The sequence below is a fragment of the Stegostoma tigrinum genome, chromosome 9 (assembly GCF_030684315.1).
Source record: "Stegostoma tigrinum isolate sSteTig4 chromosome 9, sSteTig4.hap1, whole genome shotgun sequence".
Classification (NCBI taxonomy): Eukaryota; Metazoa; Chordata; class Chondrichthyes; order Orectolobiformes; family Stegostomatidae; genus Stegostoma; species Stegostoma tigrinum.
The window spans coordinates 56736809-56757219 of NC_081362.1; the positions used below are offsets into that span (position 1 = coordinate 56736809).

The window sequence follows — 20411 nt, forward strand, 5'->3', positions numbered from 1 at the left end:
AAATTGTGGGTTTTAGTCCAATTGCATGACCTAAGCATTGGAAATTTAAAATACTCTCAACGTGTTGAAAAACTTCTACTGTCTTCATCTCAAAGAAGCAAATTTTTTATGATGCTCCCTTTTTTGTAAAAAAAGTAATTTACTGCTTGTAAGAAGTGTTGTGGCAGAATTTGTTTTTTGAATGAGATATGGCCCAAACTGAACCCTTAGGTACATGTAAAATATCCCATGGCTCTGTTTTGAAAAAGGACAGGGAAATTCACCTTGCTATTCTGGTCAATACTTATCCCTACATTACAGAAGCAGATGATTCTGGTGGAGGTCTCAAGTCAGAGTTTGCTGTGCATAAAATGGCTGCTGCATTTCCTACTTTACCCCAGGCACTATACTTCCAAAACACTTCATTGGCTGTAAAGCACGTTGGGATGTGGTTTATGGAAGGTGTAAAACAAATGCAACCAGTACCCCCACCCCCAAACAACACCAACAGAATAAAATTGAACAGCGTGATCTTGGGGATACTGCCGGACCGGATGAACGCTAATACATTTCTTATTGTTTTAAAAACTGTTAAATGTACACATACTTGTTTTTTAATACAGCTCACTTTGTTTCTTTTACTCACCAAAACTGCCCCGATTTTAAAACTAGGTTTTGAATTTCTCTGAATACAAGGCGCAGAGCTGAATGTACACAGCAGGCCAAGCATCAGAGGAGCAGGAAAGCTGACGTTTCGGGTGTGGACCCTTCTTCAGAAAATGAAGGGCCTAGACCTCAAACGTCAGCTGTCCTGCTCCTCTGATGCTGCTTGGCCTGCTGTGTTTCATCCAGCTGCACATGTTGCTATCTCAGATTCTCCAGCATCGGCAGTTCCTACTACCTTTGGAATTTCTCAGTTTTTTTTATTGATTAAAAAAAAATACACATAGTTGTTTTCGACACAGCTCACTTCGTTCCTTTTAATACTCAAAAACTGCACCGATTAAAAACAAAACCTAGGGTTGGAATTTCTCAGAATAAGAGTTTGTGTAAATTCCCCTGAGGGTTACCAGGAGGGAACGGCTTGTTGGAATGAGGCGAGCGCTTGGACCCGGGAGGAGTAGGGAAGCAGACAACCCATGACTGCAGCAATGAGGAGGGAGCGCTCAGCCGATTCCATTTAAGTAGCTGCTGCCGGACGGAGTGGTGCGAGTGAGTGTTGCCGGCTATGGAGCTTGATCTCTGCGGAACACAGTGAAGCCGGGTCGGGCTCAGAGGAAGGCCTGGGCCGCTGCTGCTGGGTCCTATGGAGAGGTTCCTGAGCGAGGGTAAAGGACGGGGACTGCAGGCTCGCAAAGAGTTTGCGATCGGAGAGCTACTCTTCACATGCCCAGCCTACACTCATGTCCTGACTGTCAACGAACGGGGCAATCACTGCGAACTCTGCTTCGCTCGGTATGTGGGTTGTAATGAAGCCTCTTGCGCTGCAGCTTCTCGACTGTGAGCATTGTTTTTTTTCGCCTGCCTGAATAGCCGGCACGATCCCACTACTGCAGCGCTTTCATCTGGGTGCGACTCAGTGTGGAATCAGTACTGAGTTCCTCGCGTTGCTTGGAACATTTTTTTTTATTGTGAGTTCTTAACCAGAACTAAACAGGTTTTCCTCATAGATTCTGCAACTGGTGTGGAATCTGAGGGTTCATTTGAGGTTGAAAACTTGGAGAGAATCTGGGTGTGAAAAGAATGATATAATAAAGGTTTTAAAACTTTTGCAGCCAATTTAAATGCTTTATTTGAAGGGGAACTGCAGTTGTAATTCTGGATATTTGTGAGAAATGAGGATCTTGGGTTGCCTGAGTTCAAGAGGGATTTCCATAGTCAAAACGTTTGCAGCGGCAGGTGGTGACCAGCAGATATGGGTTTAAAGTAACCAGATCAGAAATGAGAATTTGAGATGTTCAGATCTGGAATGCACTAGTATTAGTGGTTAGTTTGAATAGTAATTTTCAAGAGAGTTGGTTTAATATGTGAAATGCAAAAAATTTGCAGGACCGTGAGGAAAGAGCAGGGAGTGAAACATTGCAAGATCTGGCACGTGCAGGCAGGATGGGCTGAATAGTCCTGATTCTATGGATTTTCTACTATTGATGTTAGCTGGACAAGCTTTTTATGTGTTGCCCTCTGGTGGCAGGAGCCTAATCCCATATTGGTGCAGCCATTTTGTACATGCAAGTTTTTTTTTGTTGTAGTTGTATTAAAGCTTGGTTTTTTTGTTTTTTTTGCCCCAACTACTGTTGACATTGAATCAGATAAAGAAAGTAAGCAAGCCCATGGGTATACTAACAAAGGATTGCTACAGCACAGAGGAGGTCTTTTGGTCCATTGTGCCCATGCCAGCTCTTTGAAAGAGCTTTTAAATTAGCTCAATTTGCCTGTATTTCTCTAGAACTGTGCAATATTCTCCCTTGGAGATTGATGTAATTCCATTTTGGAAGTTACCGTTGAATCTGCTTCCAACATCCTTTCAAGCAATGCATTTAAAGCTTTTTCTTAAATACTGTTTATGCCACCCTTTTTTGATTTTTCATTTTTGCTGTTAAATTTAAGATCTCTGCTGTGTTGTTACTGACACTTCACTTAATTTACTCTACATCCCTTTATAGTTGAGAATACTTTCATTAAATCTCCCGTTGAATGGCTCTGCTTTAAGGGAAACAGCTTCTCTCATGTGCCCGGTAACTGCATTTCTGCAACTCTGGTACTATTCTAGTATGTCTTCTGCCTTTTCTCCAAGGTGACATTATTCAGTCGAGAATGTGGTGATCTGAAACTGGTTCAGCACCACTGTTTCTTTCTTAAATGAAAATTAAACAGAACTTTTTTTTTGTAATCTACACTTCTGTTTATAAAGCCTATAATCTCCTGTGCTTTTTTAACAACCCCATTCTTCTTAATAATATGTCTTGCAACTTAACAGAGAAGTAAAAAGTATCTGTCATGTTTGCTCGTTTCACTAGTATAGCCTCCTTTACTCAGCTAGTATCTTCCCACTGTTTGAGTTACACATCATCCACCAAGTTTGAAACTGTGTATGCGCCATTTGCACATATCTATGTATGAAAGTATAGTCACACTGACATCTACTCACTCAATTCCTCGCATTTTTAATTTTTGCTTTTAAATTTTAAACTGTTTTTCTAATCAACCTGCTCAGATATGTTAGTTAGTATGCTCCTCGAGCAAGTGGAACTTGAATCTGAGCCTCCTAGCCCACACTACCACTGCACCACAAGAAAAAATGATTTACCAATCTGCTTTCCCATAGTCAGTTTTATGTCCCGGTTGTCACAGCTCATTTAATCCCTTGCATTTCATTTTTCTAATAAGCTTATTGTGTGTTACTTCTTCAAACACCTGTTGAAAATCCAAAGCACAATATCAACCTCAGAACCCTCAGGATTTCTCATAGTACGTTTTTCAAAGAACATGTTTGATTAGATTGACTGCATTTAACAAACCCATGCTGGCTGGCGCTATTGAACCATATATTTTCAAGCAAAAGTTTATTTTTGTCTTCAATTCTATATCTAAAACGGCTTCCACTACTAACACTGGATTGACTGGCCTATAATAGCAGTGTTTACACTCTGCTTTGCTTTGCTTTGAATATGAGAGCACAATTTTGCAAACCTCTGGCCTTTTCTCCTTATTAAAAGATTTTGGTTTGTGGCGAGAACTTTCCTCAGACATCTTGTGCTATCCATCCAGACAGATGACTTTTCTTCTTTGGGGATGACATTTTAGATGCCTCCACTTTATCTATCCAGTTTCTCCATATCTCCTTTTTGTTATTACATTGGCAGCTTCATCTGCAGTGCAAAACAGATACAACATGTTCACTTTAATACTGCTGCCATACCCTCTGCCTGCAGAAGAATTGTACATAATTGATCTGACTCTTTCCCCAAAACATGTAATTGATAAAGTGGAATCAAAGTCTTTTGGGAGTTCATTTTTACATTGCCTATAAATCTGTCCCAGTACCTTCTCTCCACTACCTCCATCACGTCATCTCTTCTGTTCTTTATACATTCGGTTTAGTTGTTATTAAATAATTCAACTGAAATTTGTAGTCCGCGTCTCCTCCCCCAGCCTTCGTTTAAAGTTCTGTCTTTACTCATCCAGGGAACTATAGCAGAGATAGTAGGAACTGCTGATGCTGGAGAATCTGAGATAACAAGATGTGGAGCTGGATCAACACAACAGGCCAAGCAGCATCAGAGGAGTAGGAAGGCTGCCGTTTCGGAAAATATTTTCTGAAGAAGGGTCTATGCGTAAAATGTCAGCCTTCCTGCTCCTCTGCTGCTTGGCCTGCTGTGTTCATCCAGCTCTACACCTTGTTACCTCAGTTGTAGCAGCGAGTCCTTTTCCAGTTTGAATACTTTCTTCACTTATTCTGTTATCCTTTGAAAATTTAAACTGAACATAACCTTGTCCTGAGAAGAGATGTGTTGATGCCCAGGGAAAGTCAGCAATAAACATGCAGTGTTCTCAATTGGGTCATGCTGCAGTGGGTGCTTATGTGCAACTGCAGTGCTGATTCTTTTTGTGGAACTAGGGCAAATAAACTTGCTTGTTTTCTATGTTGCCTCTTTCTCTGTCTTCTCTCTTAAAATTTTCTTTCAGATTTGATCATCTGAACCACCATCATCTTGACGGGGAAGTGTTCTTTTTTTTAATTTTAGTTAAAAAGCTGGAGAATTTCTGCTGCAGCATAAATTGAGCAATCATCAAAATTTGGGAATAAAGAATGAGTATACCTGTTCATTCTGTGGAAATGTTTCCAGTGTAAAAAATTTTTGTACACTTGTATTGACTTGCCATTCTTGTGGTGCATTCTTTGAGAGACTTGTATCGTAATTGTTCAAAAAGGAACTAACGCTGGAAGATAAATTTAGGACGGTTGCTGTTTACACTTTGTAGATCTCATGGAGGTTGAGTTGTGAGTGACTGTTAAGAGGAGTCATATTAAAGTTGTGCACTTGAGTACAACAGAAAAATTGTAGCATTGATGCCAAATCATTATTTAACATAATGTGTTGGAGCTCCATGCTGATAAGTGATCTGGTCCTGATGGACCTTTACAGTAGAATGATTTCAATCATGGATGTGGAGAGGTTTTAACTCTTATCCCTCTGTTTCTTTGGTCATTGTAAATATAACAGTCTTTGCAAACAATGATTTTGGACAATTATTTTCAAATATATTTAATGGAATCAGATTTTGAAGGGAATGAATAATATCCAGGGACATAAAGGTTTGGAAAAAGTAGAAAAGGATAACAGTGGGGTGGCAGGATGAATTGTTGGAAATGGAGCATATCCTTGGGCCAAAAATTGAATCCTTTGACTTAGATTTGAGGATTACTGGGGGTGTTCTACAAACCTGAAAATATTGAGGGGGAAATCAGATGTGCAAGAAGTTGATATTTGGATAGTTCAAGTAAATGGAAGAGAGGACGTAGAAGGAACTTAGTAAATTTTACTCAGTAGAACTTCTTCTGGGCAATGTGTTACTGGCCCAACTAGGAGTGAAACATTGATGGATGAGGATCTGTTGTTGGGGATTTAGGTGGGCCAAGTGATGTATTTGGATGGAACAATGGCTCAGTGGTTAGTATTTGCTGCTTCTGCACCAGGGACCCAGTTTGATTCCAGCTTTGGGTGACCAACCATTGTGTGGAGTTTACATGTTCTCCCAGTGTTGGCGTGGGTAACTGCTGGGTGCTTCAGATTCCTCCTGCAGTCCAAAGATGTGCAGGTTAGGTGGACTGGCTTTCCTAAATTGCCCTGTAGTGTCCAGGGATGTGCAGGCCCAGTGGATTAGCGTTGGGAAATGCAGGGTTACAGGGATAGAGTGGGTATTTGGTTTTGGGTAGGATGGTCTTCAGAGGATCAGTACAGACTCGATGGCCCGAATTGACTCTTCTTCGCAGAAGAGAGTCTGTGATGGACTTCATCCTAAATTCTCCTTTTTTGAAGGAAAGAAGGAGCTCTGATATAGCTAACGTATTGGCTTCAATTCTTCCAAAACTTTCTTGAGTTCGGGTGGGGTCCCTTCTTAGGTTGAAAGATAGTGAATGTAATTCCTTTATTCAAAAATGTGGAGACATACAGCAGGAAACTGCAGTACAGTTAGTTTAATATCTGTCACTGGGGAAAATTGTAGGTGTTAAAAGAAATTTATAGCAAGGTATTTGGAGAGGCTCCAGATAATTAGGCAGTCAACATGGTTTTGTGAAGGGGAAATTGTTTTTGAAGGAGTTCTTTTGAGCAAATAAGATGCTGTGAATAAGACTAACCAGTGGATGTTCTGTGCTTAGATTTGCAGAAGGCCTTGGTAAGGTGCCATATCAAACATTCCTACAGAGAATAAAAACCCATGGTGTAGGATGTAACATATATTGGAAGATTGGAATCAGGCAATCAGGAAGCAGTGATTTAAACATACGTTTTTCATGAGTGGTGTTCCACAGGGATCAGTGTTGGAATCTCAACTGTTTACAAATGATAAATGGTGAGAGATTGCAGCGTAATGAGGTGGATCTGATTGTCCTTGTGCATGAAGTATGCAGGTTCAGAATGTAATTAGCAAAGCTATTGGAATTTTGTTTTGTGAGGGGAGCATAATACAAAAGTGGAAGCTTATGCTTTTGTTATACAGACCACTGCTGTACCTGGAGTACTGTGCATGGTATTGGCCACTTCAGTCTTTGAGCCTTCTGTGAATAGGAATAATTTTATCCTATCTACCTTTTTTGTGCATCAGAATCCATCAATCTCAGATTTAAATCAACAGTTGATCTAGCGGCAATTGCAAATTTTCAGGAGAGTTCTAAATTTAGCGCTCGTGTTTTTTGCATTCACTAAAATCTGTAGTTGGTGGCTATTCTCACGCGCAGTTTACTCACTCTGGTATTTGTATCCACTTAAGTATTTTAGAAACTTGGTGCCTTGAAAACAGCTGTCAATCTGCACAAACCCAGATTTTTCTTACAGCAATGTGGTAATGAACTTTTTCACATTTGCCACACTTAGGGGCAGCTCAGTGGTTAGCACTGCTGCCTCACAGCACCAGGGACCAGGGTTCAATTCCACCCTCGGGTGACTGTGAAGTTTGCACATTCTGCCTGTGTCTGCATGGGTTTCTGGGTGCTGTTACCTCCCACGGTCCAAAGATACGCATGCTAGGTGGATTAGTCGTGCTAAATTGCCCATAGCGTTCAGAGATTTGTAGCTAGGTGGGTTATTAGAGGGATGGGATTAGATGGGAAATTCTGAGGGTTGGTGTGGACTCGCTGGGCTGAAGGCCCTGTTCTCGCACTGTGTACAGATTCTAGTTTATCATATTCTATTCTATTTGGTTGAAGGGTAAATCTTGAGCAGGGCACAAGATAAGTGTCCTACTTTCCTTCACATTTTGCAACATGATCGTTTTGTTTTTTGTCCCTCTGACAGGTTTAACTTCTTTCAGAATGGCACTGGAATATTAATGTGATATATTTCTTTTTTGTTCAAGTCTCTACTGTGCAGCACAAATACAGCAACATTTGGTGTGCCAGAACAGCCATTAGTGCCCTTGCCTCTGATTTTTTTAAAAAAAAAGCCTGAGTTCAAGTCCCACCTATTCCAGGTGTATGTAACTGCATCTCTGAGCAAGTTGTTTAGGAAGTATCTGGTTGTGACAAGAAAGCTACCATTGAACCATGGCTAACTACTTTTTTTATTATTTTTCCAAGTAGGCAAAGAAGTGGAAAGCAAAACCTGGCAATATTTGTGAATGTCTGACTTTAAAAAGTCAGACTTGGGTCGCTGGTGACTACACTTGAGCCAGAAACTTGAAGATACTTTTGATTTCTGTCACTTCCAAATGTCCAAGCTTTCACCCTTTTCCTTTTTGAGATTTGTTGCTTAAATTGGGTCAAATTTTTATTTTGTATATACACTGGGAGAGAAGTTGTACAAAATTTTATTGCCCTCAACTATTTTTTTAACCAGTTGCTGCAAAAGTGCAGGCAATTTTACTGGTTGCAGAATTTGTATCCTCTGTAGTAATTTGCGTCACACCTGGAAACGTAGGAAATCGCGGTGCACCAAATCATGAGCCTTCCTGTTAAATTGCTCCCGCAAAGCCTGTGACCTGGCCGATTAACATAGGTTCAGAGATAGTGGGAACTAATTTAGGTTGTCCAGTTAATCTGTCATCTTTTGTCTTCCAGAAAAGAAGGTTTGGCAAAGTGCGGTCGTTGTAAACTGGCATTCTATTGTGATGTAACCTGCCAGGTAAGATTCCACATGTGTCCTATTCATCCAAATATCACATGACAAAAATGACATCTAGAAGTGTGCCAATGACCTCGTCAAGTAATTTTGGCTGGCTGTGTTGCTTTGTATCCATCTCCACTAAAATGTGCCATGTGCAAGAAATGCTTCTCTCTGATCGCTGTGGTAAATTTAGGAATCAGTCGGGCAGTTTAGGAATCTGTTCCAGAGGTGAGGAATGTCTTTGATGGGGTTAGCTAACATCTCCACAAGGAGCACAGTGGCAAATTACAATTAGTCTTTGTATTCTAGCAAAAGAAGAAAAAAAATTAACTTAGATTGTTTATGGTCATTTAAGAAGTAACCTCTATTACAAAAGTAGGTATCCAGATTGAACGCAACAATCATTTTTGCTTGGCTTTGATGTCTTTGCCTTTGCGGTAGGATAGCCCTAACTTTGGCATTTACAGGCATTCATTACAGAAAGAATGTGATAGAATGTTTTCCACTTGCTTAGATTACTGCAGCTCCAACATTTAAAACTAGACATCAATGAAGTGAATTTTCCTTTAAGAAAAGTAAATGCAATAACAGATTTTGAAGACACTTTTTGTATCCACTTTGTACATGTAACCTTTTATACATAAGGGAGACCAAATGTGATCAGGTAACTCTTTCTTTTGCAGAATGCCTCTGTCCAGCCCACAAACGTGATCTTGAACTTTGTTTGTTATTCCAGTTCTCCACCTTGATCTTTCAATCCTTGTGTGTTAGTGTTCCATTGAAGCTTCATGCAAGCTTAAAGTACAGCACCTCCTTTCCTTGCTGTACTCTTTAACCATCTGGACTCACCATTGAGTTCAGCAGCTTTTAGATCATCATCTTTGCCTCAGTTTTGTTATCACACTTCTTTCTTTATTCATTAATTTCCACATAAATAGATGCCATCCTTTTGAGCACTTTTTTTTTGCTTTAACCTCTGCCACAACACCTTCTGTTTTGTCTTTTAATCTCTCTTGTCCTTCACTAATCAGAAAACATTTTTGTTTTGTACCCACCCTTTATTTGCTTAAAACCTAATACATTTCTCTTTTCACCATAATGATAAATATTTGTCATCAACTTGCCATCAATTTCTAATATATGCAATGCTGAATTGAATGTGAGTCTGACATTGGTCTGTTTTTTGAGGCCAGGCAGTATCTGTGGGGAGAGTCTGATGCAACATTTGAGTCTAGATAACCTTTCGTCAGAATGTATTGGTTGCGGGCTCTCCAGATGAATAAGTAACTTCCCACAGATGCTGGCTGAACTGTTGATTATTGCCAGCATTTTTTTTGTTTTTATTTCAAGATGTTCATCATGACGTACAGTTGCTAAATGGGAGAGCTTCAGAACAGTTTGAGAAGCAGAAGATGGTATCCAGAAGGTATGGTGAACCATCAGGAGCGGTGGAATTGTATTTGTTTGCAGTTGATGCGCTCATGGACCAGCTTATCCCTTTATTCTCTGACTATTAAGTCAGGGGTCTAACCCTATCTCCATGAGGAGACCATACCCTGGATAGCACCAGGAGCATCCTAAAATGTGGTACCAACCTTGTGAAGCCACAGCACACCACTATTCATGCAATCAATGGCAAAAAGCTTTTCTTGAAGGCAAAACTAAATGATCTCCTACACGATGAATTGGATCAAAACTCTGTGCTGCATCTGGAGGTGAATAAGTGGACAATTAAACATTAATGAGGAAGAAATTTCCTTAATATTACTACCCTAGATGATGGTAGGGCCTAGGGCCAAGGTGATGAGCAGCTTCCTTGAACTGTTGCGATCCGTATTATGCAGAAACACCCACAATGACGTTAGGGAGGAATTCCAGGATTTTCAAGTCAAGGAGTAATAGTGAAGTTCACAGTTAGGATGGTTTCCTTTGTCGTTTGATCTCTAAAAATCACAGGTTTGGGATGAGTGATTGAAATGTTTGCAAATTGTTGCAGGGAATCCTGTATATCAGATGTTTACTGTTGCTTTTGGCAGTTGGTAGGGGATAATCCAGTGGATCGCTTTCACTTGAATGATGTCTAACTTTTTAAATGTTGGAGCTGCAGTAATCTAAGCAAGTGGAGAATGTTCTATCATTCTCACATTTGCTCTCTTTTAATGTATGCGTTTAGATGATAGGATTTTGGATTTAAAGAACTGAGATTTTTCTCTCCCTGCTGAATTCCCATTCTCTTACCTGCACTTGCTGCCATGTTATTTTGGGTGACTCCCTCGGATGAATTTCTGGTGAATGGTGAACCAACCCCATCTCTGGCCAAAATGTAAAGATGTTAATGGGGAATTCGGTGATGATAATGCCATTGATTGCCAAAGGAACATGATCATTGTGTTCTATTGGTAGGAGATGACCGTTGTGTCGCACTTAAGCGACCCCAAAAAAAAATGTTTTGTGGACTTAGCAGCCCAAGCTTCAATGTTGCCCAGGTCTTGATGTTTCTGGCCATAGATTGCATCTCCAGTTACTGAAGCATGTGATATTATGTTCAGTAATCAGCAGTGAACATCATTTTTGACCTTGTTTTATGTAGGAGGGCAAATCACTAAAGTATCTGAAGATGATTGGGCCTAGAACACACTCTCCTGAGAAACTGTTGCAGTGATACCATGGAGCTAAGCGGGTTTTTTTTGCCACCAGTACCAAAACAATTTTCTGTTTTATTTTTGATATTTGGTGGAGGATTTCCCTTCACTTCAGTTTATTTTTGAAGGCTGTCTGATGTTGCACTTACTCCAATGGTGTTTTGAACTCAAGGACAATCTCTTGCACCTCACTCTGCACACTAACTGTGATGATCTACGATGTTGACCCCTTACCGGTTACTTAAAAATCAAATATGTATAGGATCTGCAGAAGTAAGCAGAATGTCCTTGATGAATGGGGGAGACTTTATCGTAAGTGGGATAAATTTTCCCCCCTTCTTGGCACTTTTTTTTTCTTCCGTCCTCCATATTCTCCATCATCCCTGCTTCTCAACATTCCAGGGTTAGATGGGATTGTTACTTTGATCGTCCAACGTTTAGTGCAGTTGACCTTCCATAGACACTGAGTAAGAACAGCATTTTTTTTGTATTGTAATGTTGGCCGTGATCAAAAGGCCCTCTGCTCAACTGAGAGTCCCCACTCCTATCCTGTACACTAGAGGGCTTCCCTCAACATGCAAACAATGAACTTGCTTACTGTGCAAACAGTAAACTTCAAAAAGGGTGAGTTGCTCCATACTATAAATGTTCTCTCAGGATTTTCTAGTATACTGTACTACTTAGTCTCTTGGATGCTTCTTAACTGACTGTGTTGCAATGTTGAGATTCTCCTGTATTTGAGTGGAGTAACATGACCTCTCTGGAATGTGTAGATCATAAGCTGGGAACAGCAGTAAGAGGACGTGTTTATTCTGTGCTAATAAAATGTGAGGCTGGATGAACACAGCAGGCCAAGCAGCATCTCAGGAGCACAAAAGCTGACGTTTCGGGCCTAGACCCTTCATCAGAGAGCTCTCTGATGAAGGGTCTAGGCCCGAAACGTCAGCTTTTGTGCTCCTGAGATGCTGCTTGGCCTGCTGTGTTCATCCAGCCTCACATTTTATTATCTTGGAATCTCCAGCATCTGCAGTTCCCATTATCTCTGTTTATTCTGTGCGTTCTCTTTGGAATATGACTGAGAATGATTGAGTCAAGCGCTCATCTTGGTATGAATGAATTGGAGCCCATTTGCCGTGTTGGAATTTTGCTTGCGTTAGAATAGTGCTGTCTGGCTCTTAATTTAAAATTAAGTCCTCTTACTGAAATGTATCCTTTTTATAATTTCAGAAAGCCGACTGGCCAATGCACAAACTGGAATGTTCTTCTATGAGCAAATTCGGACAGAACTGGAACCCTTCAGAGACGGTCAGGCTGGTGGCAAGAATTCTGGTCAAACAGGTGAGGTAGATGAACTGACACTCCTCCTTCTTATTAATGTTGTCATTTGGGAAGCAAACAACAGCTGTGGTGTAATAATACTTGGAAATGTGACTGGACTGCTGATCATCTCTGCTGAGTTAGCACCTTTTGGCATGGTGCGTTGTGGTGTGAGTTTGGACATTAGCTGGGATTCCAGTTCCTGACTATTATTACCCACTGACTTGTACGTGTTAGTTAGAAAAGGATTGTATGTAATTTGCCCCGTCTTTCCTTGACTGCTAAAACCAATTGACCAGATTCTGCAAGCTGCTGGTCTCCTTATTACAAAATGATATAGCCACAGGTGAAGGTACAAAAAGTTTGAGGGATTCAAGAGGTTATATTGATTTTAAAAAATGACTGAATTGACTGAGTTTCTTTTCAGGGTTGACCTGATAGAGGTTTTTAGTTTTTTTTGTGTTGAAAATGGACTGTATTTTACAGTTAGTGGCATTCACAGCTGACCTTTAATGTGGCCACAGCACATCTCTGAATGGGAGTTTTGCCTTTTCCTGACAGTAGTTTACATGTCCAGCAGTAGAAGTTTGTGCAGTTTTGATGATTATTTTAAGATTGTTCCTCTGAGGTAACGTCAACACTGCAGATTAACAGTTTGTAGCCATTGACCATTTCACCATTAGCAGCCCAGATTTTGCTGCCATAATCAGTATGGCTTGGCTTTTGTAGCCTGAAGGACGTGTAAGTGAAGATGTGCAGGCTCAGAATTTCCCGACATCACCAGTTGGCAATTTACTGCCCCCTTTCCACTTCTGGGCTGTTTTTGAGAAGGTCGATCAGGTGAAAGCTAACAACCCAAGAGTGGTTTGGTAGTGTCTGTTTCTGTTTTGTCAAGGCCTACTGAGATCCGAAGCTAACGGGAATATTTTATTTGGCATGTGGCCCCCTGTGACAGTTGAGGCGCAGTGGATGACTAGAGCTGACTTCATGGTTAGACTCCTGAATCAAACTGAACTTCCGTGCCCCTGCTAGCTAGAATCAAAAATGGAAGCTTCACCCCTCCCTGTATTGGAGACCAAAAATAGAGGCCAAAATTACAGGACAATTAGCGAATGCAATTGACAGTTCAGGAGGAACTTCACCAGGGAACAGTTATCACAGACCACCACAAGGATATGTTGAGACAAATAGTGTAGATACATTTAAAGAAAAACCAGATAAATGCATGAGGATGAAAGGGACAGATTTATTATGATAATTGGGATGGGAGGAAACTTCCAGGTGCATGTACTGAACAGTCCTACCTGGTTCTTCACAGGATGAACTGTTGGATGTGATGCTGGAAAGCAGTAAGTATCACCTGTCAAACTACCAGTTTGAGTCATTGCCCTCTTGGAATGACAAGTGAAGGGACAAATGGGAAGGGAAACGAGGAAATAGTAGGAAGTGTAGATGCTGGAGAATCCGAGATAACAAGGAGTAGAGCTGGATGAATACAGCAGGCCAAACAGCAGCATCAGGAAGGCTGACGTTTCAGAAATGGGGAAGGGAAGGGGTTTCTGAAGTAAATAGGGAGAGCGGGGAGGTGGATAGAGGAGAAGATGGGTGGAGTGACAAACAAGTCAAAGAGGTGGGGATGGAGCCAGTAAAGGTGAGTGTAGGTGGGGAGTTAGGGAGGAGATGGGGCGGGATGAGGTTCGTAGGTCGGAAATGGTGGTGGGGCTTGGGGTGGAGGAGGGGATAGGTGAGAGGAAGAACAGGTTAGGGAGGTGGGGATGAGCTGGGCTGGTTTTGGGATGTGGTAGGGTGAAGGGGAGATTTTGAAGTCTGTGAAATCCACATTGATACCATTCAGCTGCAGGGTTCCCAAGCGGAATATGAGTTGCTGTTCCTGCAACCTACAGGTGGCATCATTGTGGCACTGCAGGAGGCCCAGGATGGACATGTCGTCTAAGAGGAAGTTGAAATGGTTCGCGACTGGGAGGTGCAGTTGTTTACTGCGAACCGAGCGTAGGTGTTCAGCAAAGCGGTCCCCAAGCCCCTCCTTGGTTTCCCCACTGTAGAGGAGGCCACAACAGGTACAGTGGATGCAGTATTCCACATTAGCAGATGTGCAGATGAACATCTGCTTGATGTGGAAAGTCATCTTGTGGCTTGGGATGGGTGTTGGGGGGGCATGGGCGGCCGTGGGGGTTGGGGGTATGGGGACAGGTGTAGCACTTCCTGCAGTTGCAGGGAAAAGTGTCGGGTGAGGTGGGGCTGGAGGGGAGTGCAGATTGGACAGGGGAGTCACGGAGAGAGTGGCCCCTCTGGAAAGCATGTAAGGGTGGGGAGGGAAAAATGTCTTTGCTGGTGGCGTTGGATTGCAGATGGCAGAAGTGTCGGAGGATGATGGGGTGGTAAATGAGGATGAGGGGGATTTTTTTTTTGGTTGTTGTTGTGGGGATCGTGCGTGAGGGATGAGTTGCGGGAAATAGGAAGTCAGTAAATATACCCTAATTGATTAGTTGTATATATGTTAACAAGTTTTGGTAACTTTGGTCTTACTTTTGTTTTAAAGCAAGTTTTTGGCATAATGAACAAAGTGGTCTCTTTCTGTACTCCACATTTCTATGATTTTTGTTTTGCCCGATGTGAAGTAACAGAAACCAAAACCCAAGTCTCAATGGTGTATTTGTTTATAAAGTATTAATAGCTTGAGTGGATCTTTGTGATTTTTAGACATTCCATAAGGCTATGATGTTTTGATTGACTAAAGGATATGTGGTCACCCGCATTTGTATTAGGACTAGACTGTTCATTCCCACAAGTTCTGCCATTCATAAGACTGGCCTCTGCTTTCCTGTCTGCCCCTAATATGCTTTGACCTCGACACAGAACGTAGAACCGTACAGCACGGTACAGGCACTTCGGCCCTCGATGGTGTGACAGGTCGGCACAACAATCTGAAGCCCATCTAACCTACACTATTCCACGTACGTCCATATGCTTGTCCAATGACGACTTAAATGTACTTAAAGTTGGCAAATCTACTACAGTTGCAGGCAAAGCGTTCCATACCCTTACTACTCCCTGAGTAAAGAAACTACCTCTGACATCTGTCCCATATCTTTCACCCTCAATTTAAAGATTTGCCCCCTCGTGTTTGCCGTTACCATCCTAGGAAAAAGGCTCTCCCTATCTAACCCTTTGATTATCTTCTATGTCTCAATTAAGTCACCCCCCCCCCCCCCCCAACCTTCTCTAACGAAAACAGCCTCAAGTCCCTCAGCCTTTCCTCGTAAGACCTTCCCTCCATACCAGGCAACACCCTGGTAAATCTCCTCTGCACCCTTTCCAAAGCTTCCACATTCTCTATTTCAATCCAGCTTGTATCTAACTCTGCCTTCAAAAATATTCAGTGATTTTTCGCCTCCACTGGTCTTTCGGGAAGAGAAATCCACAAATTCTTGACACATTCAGAGAAAAGGTTTTTCTTTCATCTTTTCGTCTCAACTGAAAGACCTCTTTTTTATCTTTAAATGGTGTATCCTTGTTTTAACCTGTCTTTCCCACAAAGGGGAAACATCCATTTATCATCAACTCTCATAAACCAAAATACTGCAGATGCTGAAAATCTGGTTTCTTCAAAGCAGAAAATGTGGAGAGAGGAGCAGAGTTAATGTTTGGAGTGTGATTATAACTCTTCTGTAGTGTCCCCAAGGGTCGGTAGTTTCAATAAGATTATCTCTCAATCTTCTAAACTCCAATGGATACAAGCCTAAACTGTCCAACCTCCCATCAGCCCTGGAATCAATCAGTTGAACCTTCTTTGAAATGTATTGTATTTAAATAATAATTGTGACTGTATTTAGCAACAGTTTTGTGAATTAGTCAAATCCCTGTCAATCTCCAGTATGAGGATGCTTTATTTTCTTGGGAATGTTTACTAACTATAGAGCCATAGAATTATATAGTGGGGAAAACAGACCCTTTGGTCAAACTCATCCACACTGACCAACTGATCCAATCTATTTGGCCCATATCCCTCTAAACCTTCCCATTCATGTACCCCTCCAGATGTCCTTTTAAATGTTGTAATTGTACTTGCTGCTATCTCCCCTGGCAGTTTGTTCCATACATGCACCGCCCTCTGAAAATGTTGCCTGTCAGGTCTTTTTTTTTAGAAAGGGCCTTTCTCCTCTGACCTTTCTTAAATCTGTGCCCTCTAGTTTTGGACTTAACTAACTTGGTGGGGTGGGGGCGGGGGGAGACCGGGGCCACTCACCCCATCCATGCCTCATGATTTTATAAACTTTAATGTTACCCCCTCTGCCTCTGACGCTCTGGAATGGGGGGGTGGGGGATGCCCCATCCTATTTAGCCTGTCTATAGCTCACATCCTCCAGTCACAGCAGCATCCTTTATTGACTTGGCATATTTCTGTACACAAATGATCAAATTTGCACAGTTTGTTTGATTTCCAGTTAACTCACTTCTGATTCCATTGGCTATTCCTTTTGATGTGAAGTTGAAACTTTCTGGTTTATTCTGGAGCTTTTGCTAATCTTTAAAATGTAAAAACCCATAAGTAAAGAGTACTGTGCTCAAACTAAGCTGCAGGCATCTGGGTGACATACTGGAGGCCGAGGTAGTGTCAGCAAGCAGCTGCGTCATGTTTATGTTTTCATTCTCATGGAATAATGCTGCTTTTCAAATCAACAAACATTAAATGTATGTTGTTCTATCACTTAAAAAATTTGTAGCAAAGCTGTGTGTGTGTGTGTGTGTGTGTGTGTGTGTCTCAGTGTACACAGAAGCTTTTAAGTTCAGAAAGTGTGGAGTTTTATTTTCAATATATTTTGTTGAAATCAGCAGGGGACAGATATCTATGACTAACCTCTGGCTGATCATCTTAAATATTGCTATTGTATGACTAACCGCTTCTTCCCCCACCCCCCCCCCCCCCCAAAAAAAAATACATGACCTTCTACTCCATTCTGTGAAGTCATGAATAGCTCATTTGGAAATTAGTATTAATGCCAGATGATTAGTCTTCTGTCTGTTGACATATCAATACCTTGCTGCAATTAATACACTTCTAAATTCTGTTTCTGTTTTCTTTTCTTTTATAGAAAATGCACCCAGAGAAAACTCCTTCAGAGGAGTTACTAGCTGTTGGTGAATTTGAGTCACGTAAGTATTCATTGCAATTTGTGAAACTAAAACTGAATTATTGTATTCTGTGACTTTTGAAAAGAAGAGAAAGTTTTATTGTTCAAAATTAAACCAATCTAATTGTCACATACCTCCCAACAGCTTCATGCTGAGTACATTGAGTTCACAGAATTTGTATAAACGTACGAGTGGCTGTCTGTTTCTCTGTACTTACTGTCACAAAAGATTGACCTGATTCCTACGAGAATAAGAGAAATTTCAGACTAAGGGTCTGGACTTTCCTCTGAACAATGATCAGTTTTTGAGACAGATTGTGGAGTGGGAAATGACTTCTTGAGGTTTACCTCCTACATTTAAAAAAAAATTAACTTACATTTTACGAAAATAACTAAAATTCATTAGTCTGCCATTTTCTAAAAGCTTGTTTGGACCTCAGTGCACCTTCTGTCCGAGATTACGACAACTGCATGTGCTCTTCCAATATTTCCTGTAGGTTGCTCAATGAGATTCAGTGATGACATTTCATTGTTGTACACCGCTGTGACTGACTCAAAAAAAGCCCTTTTTGAGCCTGTGCTGGCCAAAAATAACCATCTAACCATTTTAAAGCTATTTTCCGGCACTTGGCCCATAGCCCTGTATGCTTGGGATCACAAGTGCACGTTTAAAACTTTTTTCAGTCAAGGTTTCTGCCTCTGTCACCCTTACAGGCAGAGTTCCAGGTTCCAACCACCCTCTAAGTGAAAAATAGCTTCATCACATTCCCTCTAAATATTCTGCCCCATTCTGTAAATCTGTGCCCCGGTCACTTCTTTTTCCGTCCACCAAGGGGACAGGTTCTACTGTATACCCTGCCTATGCCTCTCCCAGTTTTAAACACCACCGTCAGCAACGCACACCCCCATCTCCTCTGCTTCAGGGAATAAAACCCAAAGCCTATCCAATCCCATTCCTACAGGCCACACCTTGGTAAATCTCCTCTGCAATCTGTCTAGTGCTATCACATCCCTAATTTGCTATTATTTTTATTTTTGCTTTGGATTTGCCAAAGGGGATCCCTGTCTTGTGTTATGACTGTGAGCGTGTTTGAAGTGTTGAGATTGTAGGCTTACTTGGTCATCAGAAGACATTCTCAGAAACTAGAGTGTCACAAAAGTCACAGCCTGGATTGTTTCCTGACTACCGTGGTTAGATTTCAGGCTAACAAAATTAGACAGGAAGAAAAGGAATATGAACCAGAAATAACAAGGGGATCTAGTTATCTAAATTTTCAAAAATCTAACTGAAGGTGAAAATTAAGCTAATATGTTTAGCCGTCTTCTTTGAGAGATAGAACAAATGGATTTTGAGAGTTATACCCATCTACTGATTAAATCAGAAACAATACCTCTCTCTTTTTGTTGAAAGACACAATATTTAATGAGGCAGTGGAGATCACCTCCAGTATGAATTTGAGGAATAGGAATTAGCCCATCAAGTAGTCACCCCTTCTGAGTATCATAATGAAGTTTACAAAGGACTTACAAAATTCCATTGAGAAACTGTTTGGGTGTTGGGATAACAGCATAAGATATGTTACAACCTTTTATTTATTAACCTGGATATTGTAACCATGTAGTCAGTTTTTCCCTGACATGTCATACTTGTTAGGCAGTGGAGCATTCCCAACCTTCACTGAGAACTGCAACTTTAAATTCCACCACCAGCTTTTGGAGGACTGTTCAGAAAAGTTGGTGGAGATTGTGTCAAATTGTTACCTAAGACTGGAAATGGGAATCAGTTGTCTTTTGAATGATTATGGATATTTCCAAAAGGTTTCCTGAAGAAGTGCCCTTGGGGACAATTAACTGCAAAAGTGGTAGTGGAATGGTTAGTTTTTTTAAAACCAGATATTACACTTCAACTAGATCAAATTTTATATTGCAAATATTGGAAGAAATTACTTCTTTGGTATTAAAACCATTTACACCTTCAGTTCATCACCCACAATCTCAAGGTGTATTGGAAAGATAGTCTTCAAGTTTTGAAGACTATGATTGAAGCCAAAAATATCCTAATTATGGGAATAAGGTTACTTTCTTGCCACTGGTGACACTGCTAATGAATCCTCCAAATTTTTGTTTTTGTTTGGAACAGGTAAATGAACATGAAATGGGAGGCCACTTGAATTGTAAACCAAATCTCTGACTACACTTCCACCTTTTTTTTGAGAGAGTCTGACAACTGCCTGAGAGTTGGCAGAAAGCATTTCAAGAGATCTAAACAAACAATTAAAAAATAGAACCTTTTTTAAAAATCAGTTTGATATTTAGTGAGTTTCGAAGATTTTAGCTCAGGTTGAGGTTCTGGATGTGAGTTGCTCGCTGAGCTGGAAGGTTAGTTTTCAGACGGTTCGTCACCATTCTAGGTAACATCAGTGAGCCTCCGATGAAGCGTTAGTGTTATGTCCCGCTTGCTATTTATCTGTTTAGGTTTCCTTGGGTTGGTGCTGTCATTTCCTGTTCTTTTTCTCAGGGTGGTAGATGGGCTCCAAATCAACGTGTCTGTTGATGGAGTTCCGGTTGGAATGCCATGCTTCGAGGAATTCTTGTGCGTGTCTCTGTTTGGCTTGTCCTAGGATGGATGTGTTGTCCCAGTCAAAGTGGTGTCCTTCCTCATCTGTATGTTAGGATACTAGTGATAGTGGATCATGTCATTTTGTGGCTAGTATCCTAACATACAGATGAGGAAGGACACCACTTTGATTGGGACAACACATCCATCCTAGGACAAGCCAAACAGAGACATGCACGAGAATTCCGAGAAGCATGGCATTCCAACTGGAACTCCATCAACAAACACATTGATTTGGAGCCCATCTACCATCCTCTGAGAAAAAGAACAGGAAATGACATCACCAACCCAAGGAAACCTAAACAGATAAATAGCAAGCGGGACATAACACCAACGCTTCATCGGAGGCTCACTGATGTTACCTAGAATGGTGACGAAA

The 20411-nt window shown here is 41.1% G+C and overlaps 1 protein-coding gene across 3 annotated transcripts in view; it reads left to right on the plus strand.

Annotated features, from left to right (window-relative positions):
- Positions 1-1069: 1069 nt before the first annotated feature.
- The window catches only part of smyd2a (SET and MYND domain containing 2a), a 43691-nt gene continuing 24349 nt past the window's right edge, over positions 1070-20411 (plus strand). Inside the window, exons 1-5 of one of the 3 annotated variants that reach the window (XM_048536293.2) lie at positions 1409-1434; positions 8258-8321; positions 9654-9729; positions 12173-12283; positions 17377-17437. In XM_048536293.2, coding sequence (XP_048392250.1) covers positions 12188-12283; positions 17377-17437 — 157 coding nt within the window. In that variant the 5' untranslated portion in view covers positions 1409-1434; positions 8258-8321; positions 9654-9729; positions 12173-12187. Of the gene's footprint in view, positions 1435-8257; positions 8322-9653; positions 9730-12172; positions 12284-17376; positions 17438-20411 lie in introns of all 3 variants that reach the window. The other 2 variants (XM_048536292.2, XM_048536290.2) reach the window with 2 other exon arrangements.